General features: G+C 47.2%; 1 protein-coding gene across 1 annotated transcript; it reads right to left on the bottom strand.

Annotated features, from left to right (window-relative positions):
- Nucleotides 1–2348: 2348 nt before the first annotated feature.
- Nucleotides 2349–12158, bottom strand: RFLNB (refilin B). The gene is made up of 3 exons (XM_080983255.1): nt 11914–12158; nt 6671–6780; nt 2349–5980 (listed from the first exon to the last, which is right to left on the bottom strand). Exons 1-3 carry the CDS (start codon nt 12118–12120, stop codon nt 5659–5661), a joined length of 639 nt encoding a protein of 212 aa, XP_080839381.1. The 5' UTR covers nt 12121–12158; the 3' UTR covers nt 2349–5658.
- Between the last annotated feature and the right edge of the window lie 3181 nt (nt 12159–15339).

The following is a 15339-nucleotide window of genomic DNA, read 5'->3' as shown; positions in this document are numbered from 1 at the left end:
GTGATATCCAGGACTTCGCAAGAATGCAGCAACACAAGTTAACTTTTAAATCATGTAATGACACTTAAAAAAACAACAACCCGCCTCTTTTTTAAAACATAAAAACACATATAGGTAGATATCGAAGACTGATCGTGTTATTAAAAAAAAAAAAAACACAGGCAAGGATGAGGATGATACAAGGCTTAGTTTTTTAATTAACTCATTGAAAAAGCAAAACTTGGAGAGCGCCAGAGCACATCGACCTGGAGAAATATCTGCATACTCCCACCCACCACCACCCAAATTCTAGGGGCTTCTTCAAATGCCATGTTACTAAACAGAAAGAGAAGCCCTTTGATTTCTTAACCAAGAAGTAGGCTAGTAGCCACTGTGACATGTCTGATGAACCCCAAGAGTTACTTCGCTGCATCGGCCTAAGTCCCTTCAACCAAATAACCTCTAGGAAGCCCCTTTAGTCAGTTCCCCATTTGATTCCTGCAGACAAAAATATCCTGGAGGTAGCAGGCAAGAGCAGTTTAATATTTTCAAGTTAGCAACTATAGCCCCAAAATATACCTCTAGGAGTGGCACAGATTTATTCACTGCCATAGGAATAAAAATATTATGAGCGCTCTACCATCCTGATCTTAAGGCTGCTGGAAAAAGGAGTAAAATCTGCCATCACTGCCTTCCACAGGCTCTTCATCCTAAAAGATTAGGAGGGAGAAGGCTGAGAGATAAGAGCTAAATGAAGGAAGCCAAACTCCTTTGTCTAGTAGTAGGTACACGTTGGCAATTGTAGGAACTTAGGAAGTGGCTTCATACTGAGCCAGACCATTGGGTCCAGTAATGTCACTACCCGAAGGATGGGGAGCCTAGAGTTGCCCAGATCGTCCCTGTCCAGAGGCTGTGGCCGTTGGGGATAACAGGAGCTGGAGCCAAACAACATCTGGAGGGCCATAGTTTCCCTACTGCTCCCTCTACACTGGCTGGCAGCAGCTTGTTTTTATATGTACTGTAAGCCACCCAGAGTAGGTAGGGAAACCCAGCCAGGTGGGCAGGGTATAAATAATAAAATTACCGTATTTTTCGCCCTATTGGACGCTCCGGCCCATAGGACGCACCTAGATTTGGGGGGGGGGGGATAAAGGGGGGAAATTCCCCCCCCCACAGACGCAGGGCTGGGGCAGGGGAAGCCCGAGCTTCCCCCAACCCCAGCCCCCACAACGGGAGCCAGAGCGATGCCGAAGCTGCGCGCAGCTTCTGCATCGCTCTGGGAACTTGCGGGGCTGGGGGCAGGGAAGCCCGAGCTTCCCCCGACCCCAGCCCCCAGAACGGGTCCCAGAGTGGTGCCGGAGCCACGCCGGGCTCCGGAGAGTTGCGTGGAGCTGTGCCGAGCCCGGGAGCGCAGGCAGCTCTGCGCAACCCTTGGAAGCCGGGCGCGGCTTCGCGCCAGGCTCCGGAGGGTTGCGCGGAGCTGGGGAGCGCTGGCAGCACTGCGCAACCCTCGAGGGTTGCGCAGAGCTTCCTGAAGCCTGGAGAGCGAGAGGGGTCGGTGCGCACCGACCCCTCTCGCTCTCCAGGCTTCAGCGAAAGCCTGTATTCGCCCCATAGGACGCACACACATTTCCCCTTCATTTTTGGAGGGGAAATGTACGTCCTAAAGGGCGAAAAATACGGTATTATTATTAATTATTATTATTATTATTATTATTATTATTATTATTATTATTATTATTAGAATCCTTGCCAGTCTTTCATGGAGATGCCAGGGATTGAATCTGAGACATTTTGCACATAAATTGGTTCCACAGAGCTGGTTTTTAGGGCTGCTATGGAGGATGCTTAACTGAGGGAATGACAATGTGAATAAGTGACTTGTGAGCAAAGAGTTGCAAACATCTCATCTCCCTATTGGGTCCACACTGGATGCTTTTCCTATTCCCAAAACATTTTTGTACCTTTTTTATTATTTTAAAAAAGAGAAACCTTATTTGCAATACCACACATGTTCTTGTAGCCCATTCAAAAGAATCCACAATAATGCGCTGCCAATGCTGGGCTCTCTTTTTTCAGTATTTTTGAACCACGTGCATTTGCAGCACTAGGGACTCGATAGCCCATCCTTTTTCAAATCCCATCTCTCATCCCATGTGGGATGCCTCTCCCCAAATTCTGTTTGCCCAGTTAAAATATCACTGCTAGACGATTTGGGGCTAGTACGCAGAAAGGCTCTAGGGGTAAATTTGCACTCGTTACTCCGTCAGCTGCCATCTATGCAAAGAATTCAGCAAAGAGACCTGCCCATCTTTCCATGTTCATTTTACCACAAGAACTAGAAACTTGTGTGCATGTGTTTTTAAAACAAAAACAACTTGCTAGTATTCCCAGAGAGCTCACAGATTCAAAAGTTAAGAGGACATCTTCCCATAGGCAGCCCTACAAGTTTTTTTTAAGAATAATTTATTATTAACCGACCAATCACATCAAATCAAACCAAATTACATAAATTCCAAATTACACAGCCGAATTTTAATTTTTTTGGGGGGTACCCATATTTCAAGTTCCGAAGGGATCCAATCAACTTCTTGCTTCTTACTGCTGTTTTAATGTCCACAAATCTAACCTTATGATGTTCACAGTACTATCCAGTCCTTTCTTATTATTTTTCCACATCGCTTGTTGTTATTTTCATATATTTTTCCTTTCTCTTTCCCTACAAGTTCTTAGATCACTTCTTCACACTGCTAGGTATGCAGCAATGACAATGAGTACTTGGTCATTACTAACAAAACAGTCACTCCTCAAGGAATGTCTAAGTCCTCAGTCGTTTCCCCCTTAAACGCTACTTGGTAACCCTACCCAGTAGGAAAATTACATGTCCTTTTTTTATATACCGTACATTCAGCTGCTTTTGCAACAGCAATGCAAAATTAAGTGAGGAATGACTCCTACACCTTGCTCCTTTCATAAAGGTTTTTCTGCTACTTCAAAGAATGTTATTGCTCCTTCTGCAGAACTCAACAAAAAAACAACAAATTCAGTGTTTCTCTATGACTATGCAGTAACAGAGTAATTTGTTTGCACCCTGCACCGGAAATGATAGCATGTTGTTTGCATCCTGCACCAGAGATTACAGCATTTTGTTTGCATACAGAGTTCCTGGCTTTTGAAAACTTAGCTTTGGTTTGGCCATGGCATGGTGGGGTGGAGGAGGGGGGCAATAGCATCCCCAAAGTTTTCTTTAAAAGTGTGCAACATTTGCAAAAGATTCCCTAGATTCTAGTTCCCTTCACAGCAAAGGAACCATCAATTATAATCAAATTAATAACTCAAAAACAATTTCCCCTTCTTACCATGAAGCAACCCTGCCTTCACACATGGAACACCACAAAATACCTTACACTTACCATTAATCACACTTGCAAGAACAAACTCAACTGACTGGACTTTCTGCTCCATTCTGGATTCCTGACAAAAACTAAACTTGTTCTTGCCCAAACTGAATCTCTCCCGCACACCTTTAAGGTGTAGAGATCATAACTTCTTATGAGTGAAACAGACTCACACACCCCACAAAACAACTTCTGTTCCAACCAGTCTAAGGAACTTCTCCCATGCTTCATCTGCTCTATATTTCAGCAACATTTAGGGGGGGGGAATACATTTTTTTATAAAAGGGAATGTTTCCTTTGGTCAAAGTGCTTGCAAAAGCATAACAATAAAACTTCAACAAGAGACCCTGCTGGGGAACTGTTGGCGGAAAGAAAGTGAAATCTTGTTTGCGCTGTTTGGCAGTGCCATTATAAACCCATCAGCCTTTCAGGTGCCTCAAGATTCTCAGCTGTTTATTTTTGTAGAGGGAACCACTGGCAAAACACAAACACAAAACCCCAGCCATCTCACAGCCTTCCTGAAATTTACTGAGATTTGTTGACAGGGAATGGCTGTTACAACAGGCAATGTAAATTGTTTTTCAGACTAAAAACAGAACAAGGCTTTCAAAGAAAAAGTTGGTGGGGAAGGGGAAGCTCTCGACACAACATAGGGCTCATCCAGACTGCCCTGGCCTGCCGCTTTCCCCTGGAGAAAGCTGACCTCTGAATCAGAGCTGGCCAACTGGGTCACACCTCTAGTCCAGATTATTGCAGGAGGTTTCATCTACCCCTCACAACCAGGAAGTCTCCGACCACAAACGGAGGCACTGCTATGGAGACAGAATAAAATTCTCAGATGCCTCTATGCTGCTCAATATTTAGGACCGATTTCTAGGGGTGTATGTATCCAGAATTCTCACTCTGCCTTTGTAGTGAAACAGTTGTCCAAATTTACCAAAACTGTTTTGACACACTACTGCAAATCTTCCTAAGACCCTTGGGGCAAGTGTTGTGGCGTAGTAATAGAATATCTACACTGCATGCAGAAGATCCCAGGTTCAATCCCTGGCATCTGCAGATAGGGTGACCCCCTCCTGAAACCCTGGAGACTTCCTGCTGATCAGTGTCAATTATTCTAAGCTAGATGGACCAAAGTATCTGCCCCAGTACACAGAGGGGTCAAGTCAGATCTTCCTTTTGTGCCTGTGAAGAATTACTCAAATGATCTGTTCACAACACACACATTTTAGGCAGCCAGGACAAAGGAACTGGCTCTGAATCTCCCATTAACAGTAGCTTAGCATGCTGCTGGGCCATAGAATTACTACTTTCATAATAGAAATCTGAAAGTCATTATCCAAAAGAGATTGCCTAAGGTTGTGCCACCATTATCCTCAGCTTTCCAAAGCACTCGTGAATTGTGGCATTTGCAAAATGTTGCATCTTTTAAAGCAACGATGCGTTAAATGATGATGATCCCAAGGTAAATAGTAGCTTTATACTCGCTACAAGCCCTGCAGGAGCAACTTCAACCAAATTTAACCAAAGTGAACTGTTGGACAAGTCCGCAATGAATTAAATAAAACATGCTATATAATGCATATCTGGGAAACCGATAACCTAGTAATTATTGTGTTTTTATGCCAAACCACAACTGGCCTGATTTTTGGGCTTCCTTAAAAGACGCAGGCATAACACATAAAGAGTGTGATCGGTAAGGTTTATAGAGTGACAATCTATAACTGTGATTTGACCACCAGCCAGCCCTCCCTGGCAAAAAATCTGTTTTAATACATTAACGTAATAAATGAGACTATCGAAAATAAGTTATGGTTTTTAGGTGGGAAAGAGTTCTTTTTTATATATAAAGTTACTTGACACAGGAGCAACTAGGATGGTTTCCAATTGGCAGTTCAGGAATTGTTTTCGCTTGAAAGCCTTTGTCCTAAGCTCCTTCTCTTCTCCACGAACAAGTTACTTTCCTCTTGGAACAGAAAGGTCTGCTCATTTTCACCCCACACGAGGAAAAGACAGCAAAAGAAAGGAGAAAAAGTGACCTCGGAGAAAATTGTTTTTGCGTTCCTGTAGACATAAATTAAGTGCAGGCCCACAGGATTCTTAAGGCTGAAGACGTGCCGTGGAGGAGAGGTAGCTACAAGAGGAAATTCGTTCGGGAGGCAAAGCTAATTCAGGGTTTCATCCATTTCCATCGGGTGGAGAGCTTACGATGCGACGGAAACCCATCATGTTGCAACAGCAGAGAGAGAGGGAGGGAAAGAGACAGAGAGAGAAAGTGTAGTCAGCAACCATCAGGGTTGTTATCACTCCCAGTCGATTCCAGCTCCACGCTGGACAGGAACTTCCGCATGAACTTTCGGCAGTTGTAATCCAGTGTGGTGGTGTACACAGTCTTGGTGTGCTTGGGGTAGACGATCGTGGTGCTCGAGAAACTCCTGGGCCGGGGGCGCGGTTCGAGGTGCACCTCCGCTTTGTAGCTGCGCCAAGTGTTGTCGGGGACGCAGATGACCGTCTGGCTGCAAGAGGACAATCCCAGCCCCATCGGCATAGAAATATTGTTGATGAAGTGCTTCTCAGAGTCGTATTTCACCGAAGAGGTGTACCTATGGACGCGGGGCGGAGCAGAGGGAGAAAACAGACAGGACAGAACAGTTAGCATCGTTACACTTGCCAGAACACTTTAGCTAAAAAGACTGCAGATGTTATAGGTTTATTTTTAAATTATATGCTGCTTAAAAACATAGCAAAGCGGTTTACAACATTAAAAAGATCAAAAACATACAAGAAAAGCATTTTAAAGCAATTTAACAGTAAAAAAATGAAAAACAAGTATCAACAAACCATCGTGAACTCTTAATTGCTTGCATAAGCCTGGCAGAATTGTTTGGTAATGCCTAAACTCTGTGGACTGCCCTGAGATCTTACGATGACGGATATAAATCTAATAAATAATAATTTATCTGAACAGAAGCCTGCCTGACAAACCACTTTTGAGGGGGCTTCCAAAATCAGTCTGCGATACTGCATGTGGGTCAGCCGATAACAGAAAGCAGGCCTCTGTTTGTGCCTAAAACAGCTCTTTGAGCCCAAGCCTCAGGGAATTGTGCTCCAATACGCAAAGCGCTATCTTCCTCTTTGTGAAATGCAGCAGGCTGGCCCCAGTCTCCAATGCCCAGGAATACACTTGACTCTGCAGGTCCACACAAGGCCATCTCGCTTCTCCACCCAGCGATGGGCTTTGACAAATCCTGCTAGTCATCTTTGCTATCCTCCTTTTACAACTTTCAGCGTACCTTATATCCTTGGGCGGCAACGGATCAAACGCCACTCCTTCCCCAAAGGACAGAGGGCATAAGCGAGAGGAGCAGCCAGGGAGCAACGGGCTGGGAGAAGATGAGGTCTCCTGCAAAAGGAAAGGCATGGGAAGTTGGCAGGCAAAACACTGAACAGTGACACTATCAAACGGCAGAAGGCATGAAAGACAACAGAAGGCGTGGATATTTTATATCCAAAAATATAAGCCAATCTTACAAAGCCAGAGCACAGAACCTCATTTCCAGGGCCCAAACGTGGGACCCTCCCTAGGCCACACCCCCTCTCTGAAGGCCACACCCCTCACCTGAGCCCTCCTTGTGCGTTTTTGCATGGCTGGAAATGTGTCCTTGCACTCTGGCAATGTCTCTGGCTTGTGAAGGTGGAGGATAGAGAGAGGTCATGTCAGGAAGTGTTTTAAAAAAAAGAAAAGCGGACTGTGAAAATTTGCATTTGTTGCTCCGCCCACTTTTGCCCCTGGCCCCGCCCACCACTGGCATGTGGCCCCAAAAGGAGCATGGCCCCTGTCCTGGAAAACCTTCCTTGCCCTGGACGGCGATTCACAGTAGCAATGCCGCTGTTAGGAGCACAGGAAAGGAAGCTGCCTTCTACCAAGTCAGACTAGCTCAGTCTTGTCTACACTGACTGGCAGCGGCAGACCTCCTGAGTTCCAGGAGGGAGTCTCTGCCAGCCCCACCTGGAGATGCCATTGTGGATTGAACCCGGAGCCGTCTCCATGCCAGCATATACTTCCTTCCTGAGCTACAGCCCTTCCTGGTTAAAGAATCTTGTCATCACACATACTGTATCAGCGAACACAAATCTGACACAGGTCACACTTTTACATTTTCAAGGTTTTGTTTTTTCCCCTTAAAAAGATCCAACACATTCCGATTTCAGCAGCTCTTACTTTTTTTCTTTTTCTTTTTAACAGCCTCAGCCTACAGTGTTCTTTGCAGTCCTATAAAAAGTTCAGCCTGCATATTTGGCCACGATAATTCCTCCTCCTCTTCTTTTCCTCTTTTAAAGATGGAAAAGTGAGGTTGAGCAACATCAGCTCAGCCAAAAACAAAGAAGCAAAAAGAAAAGGAAAGAAAACCGCCCAGCACTGCAAGTTATGAACTCAAGTCCTTAGCGTTTTGGACAGAGACAATTCCCACACAGACGCTGCAGGCGCTGCTACTGTCCTGGCAAGGCGGAAGAGGTGGAACACATTTCTCACACCTCTCCTGGCCCTTAACTCGATCCAGTCCTTAAACAGCGCTGAAACCATTTCAGCCCCGGCAGCTACACATCTTGGAAAAACAGTTCCTTCTTTTCCAACACCTCTGTCTAAAACCAAGCCATGAAAAAAACGTGCCGCCCTACAAGGCTTCCAGACAACCCATTTCTGGAACATTCATCTCTTTCTTTCCCAGGGAGATTAGATAACGTGGGCTATTTAACAAGCCTCCAATCCTGATCTGTCGCCTGCTCTGCTTAAGGCCCATTCCGCTCTGATTCCTTTGGACAGAGGTTAGATGCGAGCCTTACCCCCACACTTTCCAAAGTGCATTTGCCCATCACAAAAAAAAGGAGCCTGTTTGGGGAAGTGAGCTTGTTGCGCAAGATCTCCTAACCAACTATAACAGCAAAACCGGAGTTTGCCGATACACAATCGAACCCAACCCCAAAAAACAGGCTTGAAATTCCCCAAGTAACCAAGATACTCAGTGTAAATTCAGTGGCTAGTGGATCAACACCCACTCATCCACCCCAGTGCCCTGTCCTCGACTTGGGGGGGGGGGACTAATAAATAATAATAACAATTTGTTTTTATTTATACCCTGCCCATCTGGCTGGGTTGCCCCACTCAACATCCCCTCGTTGACTTCCATTTCAACTTGGGGTCAGGCTCTGAGTTCTTGCTTCAAAGAAGCCACACCAAAGAGTCACAGCTGTTTCCTAGTACCTACATTTCAGGAGAATCAAACCAGAATTCCTCCTCCTTTCCTCCCTCCAACATAAGAAAGCAAAAAAAAAACCCCAATTTTATTCTTTGCTTGTATTTTGTCTCCAGAGAAGTCTGCAAATAAAGGGGAGGAGATACTCTTTAGGGAATTAATTCCTGCAAATTAGGGAAGGGGGGGTGTCATTCGTAGCCAGGCTAAAATATTATTTAGCTACTCCCTTCACACCCTCTAACCACTACCCAGTTCCCCTACATTTTCAACATTTATTTCTTTATTGCATTTAGATCCCATTTTTTTCCCTCCAAGGAGCTCAAGGCGGCAAATATGGTTCTCCCCCTCCTCGTGTAATCATCACAACAACCCCGTGACGTAGGTTAGGCTAAGAGGCAGTAACTGGCTCAAGGTTGCCCAGTGAGCTTCATAGCTATGCGAGGATTTGAACCCTGGTCCTAGTATGACACTCTAATCACTACACCTAAGTGCCTTCATCACATGCAGTCTTAACGGGTGCAGGGGATTCCAATCCACCTTAGTGGTTGCAAAGTCAGAACCAAGAGGCTGTATGGGCTTCAAATTACCGCAGCCAGTCTATCGTTTAAAAACCTGTTATCTTTTGTGTATGCTAGCTAGCCCAAAGTGACAAAATTATTAGCTTCATAAAATTTGCACGCTGCTTGTTTTTACAAAGAAACCTCAAAAAGATACAAAAATTAAAATAAAACAACAAATCAATAGGAAAAAATTAACAATAATAGTTTAAAACTCTCAAAAGATTTAAACTGCAGGGGTCAGCAAACTTTTTCAGGAGGAAGCCGGTCCACTGTCCCTCAGACCTTGTGGGGGGCCAGACTATATTTTGGGAGGGGAAATGAATGAATTCCTATGCCCTACAAATAACCCAGAGATGCCTTTTAAATAAAAGCACATACCGGTATTCTGCTCATGTAAAAACACCAGACAGGCCCCACAAAGAACCCAGAGATGCATTTTAAATAAAAGGACACATTCTACTCATGTAAAAACACACTGATTCCCGGACCGTCCACAGGCCGGATTGAGAAGGCGATTGGGCTGGATCCGGGCCCCGGGCCTTAGTTTGCCTACCCATGAACTAGAGTCTAAAAACAGATTATAACACTCACCAACTTTCTGAGCATCTGGGCAGGCTTGTCTAAACAAAAGTGATTTTGACAGGAGCCGAAAAGAGTACAGTGAAGGTGCCTGGGCTGGCATCAACAGGCAGGGAGTTCCAAAGACAATAAAAGACGGAGGTCTTAACAGATGTGGAACAGGTATTATGTGGCACCTGTAAGAGCACCAGTTCCACCAATCAAAGCGGTTGAGTATATGTGGCAAGGCAATCTCATAGGCAAAAGGGAGCAGAAGAGGAAGTGGACAAGGTACATTTATACTGACAACTCCGTGGCTGAGCTGGGGTAACTGCCTCCACCTCCCCACAACTATCTGTATGTGGGGCAGTAATATTCAGCGGAGAAAGCCACAGACCCCAGATAACGCTCTCCCTCTCCTGATCCCACCTGTCTCCGAATCCTGTTGCAGCATGTTGGGGGGACACAGCAGCTGCGCACCAAATGTTGGTTTACATTCCGTAGCAGCTGCCTGGAAGAGAAATTATTAACAGGACACAAATGGTCTGTCACCGTGCTGGAGGTGGGAATCACATTGTACGGGGGGTGGGTGGGGGAGAGAATCCTTTTTGGAAGCCTGTTTGGTATACTGGTTGGACCAGGGTTCAAATCCTGGAATCAGCGAGGAAGCTCACCAGGGGTCATCTCAGCCAGACCTACCTCACAGGGTTGTTGTTAGGAGGTTAAAAACAGGGAGGGTGGGGAGAACCATGTATTTATTTCAAAGCCTTTCCAAACAGCCGAATAGTTCAAAAACCTCCAAACTATGTGCAACATGAAAAGTGAACTCAGCTAAAAAAGGAAAAATACAAACTTGAGCAGCATAAAAACATCAGCAAATGAAACAAAGATTCAGGGGATTCATATAAATATATGTCCAGTCTTATGGGTCATGTATGCCACCCTGAGCTCTTCATATAAATGTCATAATAATAATAATAAAGAAACGAAACGTTAGGAGGTCCCATGACAATTGCCGGGGCCCCATAATCCCACAAGTGAATTTGGGAAGTTCATATGTACAACATACAGTAATAGCCCACCCACAGAGCCCTTGGGGATCCTAGCAGCCCCCCACCCCTGCTCATAACCCCCTACTATTCCCGCCCATCATGCACTCGGAGACCCTTGAGAGGCACAAGAAATCATCAACACACTAGCTTGCGATATGCAGTGGCATCTGACTGAAAACATTTAGCGGGGTTGTTGCATACGCCCCTCTCATCATGGCAAGCCGATTCCACTAAATTCTAGTGCAGCAGGTTGGGCACAGGATGGCACCCTTGAGATTTGGACAATCCCAACACGAGTCACCACACTGCCTGTGGCATCCAGTCTGCAAAATGGGCACAGTGATCATGATGGCCTAACTTTACTACCATGATGCGAAGGATCTCCAGATGATGAAGTCCCCCAAGTGAAAACCCTCGACTGCTCCCTCGGGGAGCTGGAACAGGTCGTCTCCAGAAGGAAAATACTACAATGGGGGAAGAGGGGTTCTTCAGTTTGCACCAGTTAGGGAAACTGGAGCCACAGCTAGGCAGGAAGTGGGGGTTACAAATGCACCTGCCTAGTCCCCGAAGGGTCTCAGAAAGCACCACGTCAAGGGAGGCAGAAGGAGGGCAAGGAATTTGTTGCTAGTTTGGCATCTCAAACTGACCTCGCCCGGATCTGCAGAGGCTGCTTTGCGTTTTATTTGCGTTGCAAAACAAAATGCGCGCGCGCTGGATTTTATGTTGCACCGAGTATGATCCAGTTCACACTGCAATAGTATATATATATTTTTTTAAAACTCGCTTGAGTAGTTTAGACAGTCCATCCCCCTGAACCTTAGCGTCAGATAAAACATGTTCGGGATTGCACCGTCAAGAGCGCCTTGAGCCCGCACTACATGGACTCGCATACTCCGGATTAGCTCTCCAATTCCACACTCCGTTTTGCGCACTCGTCCACAGCCTCCCCTAATCCCGCTTGAGCCGCGCCGCTAATTCGGATTGCATCCCCCGCTCGACGCTCCCTTGCTAGCGTTTCGACCTGCATCGCCGTGCACGCATACCCCGTTAACCCGGATTCACTCCGGTCCCACGCCGGGACAGACGCAGGCGCCTGCTTTCCTGCACTCACCTTGGGAAGCGGCTTGGTCTCCGGTCTCTCGGTCTCCGGCAGCGCATTGGCGACTCCTCCCCGCTCCGATCCGCCGCCCGAGAGCAGCCAGCTGCCGGGGCTGGGGCTGGGGGGCAGCCCGGAGTCGGGGCTGTCGAGGCCCCGCTCGGCCCGGCGCTTCGAGTCCGGCAGCTCCGGGACGTCCGGCAGGCTGAGCCGCCCCACCATCGCGCCTCCTTCTTCCTCCGCGCGCCCGGAGCGCACTGGCGAGAGGGACGCGCAGGCGGCCGCCTCGGGCGAGGGGCGGAGGCCGGAGAGAGACCCGCCTCCCCGGGGCTGCCGAGAGGGGAGCAGCCTGGCGACACGATCCGAGGGGAAAGGGCCGCGGCTCCCTCGCCCGGGGCTCCACCAAACTTATGCTGCTTGAAGGGGCCTGCTATCTGGCTAGCCGGATCTTCCACTTCCGTGCGCACCGTCCATTTATTGCCGTCCTACGGCGCTTGCAAGAGCCTTGGCGTCTCCAAAGAATCCTGGGAACTAAGTTTGCAAGGGGCGCTGAGAATTGGTAGGAGATCCCTGCTCCTCCCGAAGGTGCGATTCACAAACTTCCCTGCGAGGAGGAGTTGACTGTCAAACCACTCGGAGAACTGTAGCTCAGGTGCTGAGCAATTGCTCCCAGCACCCTTCACAAACTACAACTCCCAGGATACTTTGAGGGGAAGCCATGACTGCTGAAAGTGGCTTGATACCCCTTTAAATGTCTGGCACGACTGCGGGTAGGGTTGCCTTTAAATGTAAACCACAGTCTTGAGAATTGTAGCTCCTGGAGGGGAGCAGTGATTTTGAGGGGCTTCCTGATGGGAATCGCGCAGCAGAGACAGCCACCCCAGAAAGTTCCACAGCAGCTGGACGAACGCAGCACACCTGGATGCTGAAATATGGCCGATTTGTGTGGGTTAAATCACAGAGCCTAGGACTTGCCGATGGTTCGAATCCCCACGACGGGGTAAGCTCCCGTTGCTCGGTCCCTGCTCCTGCCAACCTAGCAGTTCAAAAGCACGTCAAAGTGCAAGTAGATAAATAGGTACCACTCTGGCAGGAAGGTAAACGGCGTTTCCGTGCGCTGCTCTGGTTCGCCAGAAGCGGCTTAGTCATGCTGGCCACATGACCTGGAAGCTGTACGCCGGCTCCCTCGGCCAATAAAGCGAGATGAGCGCCGCAACCCCAGAGTCAGCCACGACTGGACCTAATGGTCAGGGGTCCCTTTCCCTTTCCCTTTAAAGAGAGGTTGACTGGAAAGAGGCAATGACTCCGGCAGAGATGCAATAGGCAACATCTCCTGAGTCTCTCTTTCTGTGGCTTCCCTGTGTCACTTGAATTAGGTAATCACATCCAGTGCAGAGATGGAGCAAAAGTAAAGACAGATCAGCAGAGCAGCAACTCTTACAGAGATGCAACAGGTAGCCTCCTCCGAGCACTGGCAATTCCATAGAGTCTCTTGATATGCGAACACTGCCTGCAATCCTGCAGAGGGGCTGCCAGTCACTGGGCTCGATGGACCAGGCAGCTTCCTGTGTTCCTGTTTAAATCAGCCCTCGTAATTCAGAATAATGAGGACTGGAAACTTATTTTAGGGGAAGGGCCGTAGTTCAGTGGCAGAGCACCTGCTTTGCATGCAGAAGATCCTGTGTTCGATCCCAGGCAGACTGGAAAAGACGCCTCATTGGATAGCTGCTGCCAGTCATTGCAGACAATATTGAGCTAGATGGACAGGTGAACTGACTTAGTCCTCTTCGCAGTTCCACTGCCCTTGAGCCCACACTGCAATGTTATTATCCCTCCTTCAACTTTCCCCCTTCCTCTCCGCTTGCTCTGAAACTTTTTTTTTTAAGACCTTGAGAAAGGCTGCCCTCTTTCCACTCCCACCTCCGTCTGCGAGCATAAATAACCCAAATCAAAACCAGGCCTTCGCAAGCCAGCCGGCTGGGAGCCACTGGGAATTCGCACTTTTTCGGTGAATCACAGAACCTGCGACTCAGCAGATCAGTATGGAAAAGGCGTTTTTAAAAGGTCAAACCACACTTTTATTTTTATTTTTTTGATATATATATAAAAAAAACCTGATGTGGATTCATCGAGGTTTCCGTGAACTCAGAAGAAAAGGCCCCCCTTTCGGCTTTGATCCAGTTTCCCTGAGGAGAGCTATTTGTAGATCTGGAGGAGGGAGGCTTTTGCCAACGCAGCCCCGAACTACACTTCAGAGGTAGCCATCCCTAGTGGTTGTGGCAGTTGTGGTCCGAAATAATCAGGAGGGCATCAGGGTGGTGAAGTGGCTGCCCCAGACCTCAGCTTTGGAAGATGAAGAGAGAGAGAAATTTTGTCTCAGAGTGGGCCATAACTCTGTGGTGAAGCATGTTTTAATTCAGGGATGGGAAACCTGTGGCTTTAGGTGTCGCTGAACGCCCATTAGCCCCAAGGCACCATAGCCAAGGGATGATTAGAGGAGGAGGATGACACTCTGTACTGTAGCAGAATAGCCTTTTGAAAAGGATCAGACCATTATTTGGGGGTGGGTTGGATCTACCAACAACCACTAATAGGCAAGGCAACAAAATTCATATTCAGAGGCACTTTACTGTTGCATACGAGATGCTGGAGGTGGAAAACAGTGGAGGACCATTCTGTTGCCTGACTGCAGGCTTTCCAGAAGGATCTGGCTGTCCACTACCAGAGACAGGAAACAGGGTTCAGGTGGACTTCCTTCACTGGATGCAGCAAATCCAGCCCATATACCAATTCCAATCTCAGTTATCGGAGTGCCAGTCCTTACTTAGCCAAGACAGCAGCATCAACACCCAAAAACTTATGTAAGAAAGGGCAGGGTGGGAATCAAAACCAAAGACTGAGCATGCGCAGTAGGCACGGAGCGAAACTGGAAAGGAGGGCGGATGGAATGGAGTTTCCTGGAAAGGGCCTGGCTGGCTGGAAAGCTGAACGCTGGACTTTTCCCATCAGATATTTGAAAGCTATTATTTAGAGACTGTTTTGTATTTGACACCTGAAAATGTAAGGTGGTGGTGTATTTATGTTGATTTAGCCACATGGGATATTTATTGCTTCTTGTTTTCCCCCTTTCTTTTATTTCTTATGTCACTTGATACTTAAAACATATTTATTATGTTTTTAAAAGTTTTCGCGCGCACACACGCCTCTAAGCACTCCACACTGCAACATTTTGTTGCGGGTCTCTCAAACCCCACAGCGGGTAAACAGTTGAACCAGAGTAAGGTCCACAGCGCATGTTAGCAAGACCTCTTCAATGAACTGGAATGTCCATGAAACGTTCGGCACCGCCGGTTTGCAAATGCCGTTCCCCATTTTACTCATAGTTGGGTTTTCCCCTGCCCAGGAATTAATGCAAATTGTATGTAGCTATAAAGGACAGGG

This window comes from Podarcis pityusensis (assembly GCF_964106645.2).
Source record: "Podarcis pityusensis genome assembly, chromosome: 15".
NCBI classification, from domain to species: Eukaryota; Metazoa; Chordata; class Lepidosauria; order Squamata; family Lacertidae; genus Podarcis; species Podarcis pityusensis.
The sequence above is the reverse complement of the archived record's forward strand: the minus strand, read 5'-3'. Positions and strand labels throughout refer to the sequence as shown.

Bases quoted from the DNA above. Each gene is read 5' to 3' on its own strand.
- RFLNB (XM_080983255.1), bottom strand. From the start codon at position 12,120: ATGGTGGGGCGGCTCAGCCTGCCGGACGTCCCGGAGCTGCCGGACTCG. The intron at 6,781-11,913 runs GTGAGTGCAGGA...TTCCTTTTGCAG, and splicing joins AGACCAAGCCGCTTCCCAAG to GAGACCTCATCTTCTCCCAG. The intron at 5,981-6,670 runs GTACGCTGAAAG...CCGCGTCCATAG, and splicing joins TTGCCGCCCAAGGATATAAG to GTACACCTCTTCGGTGAAAT.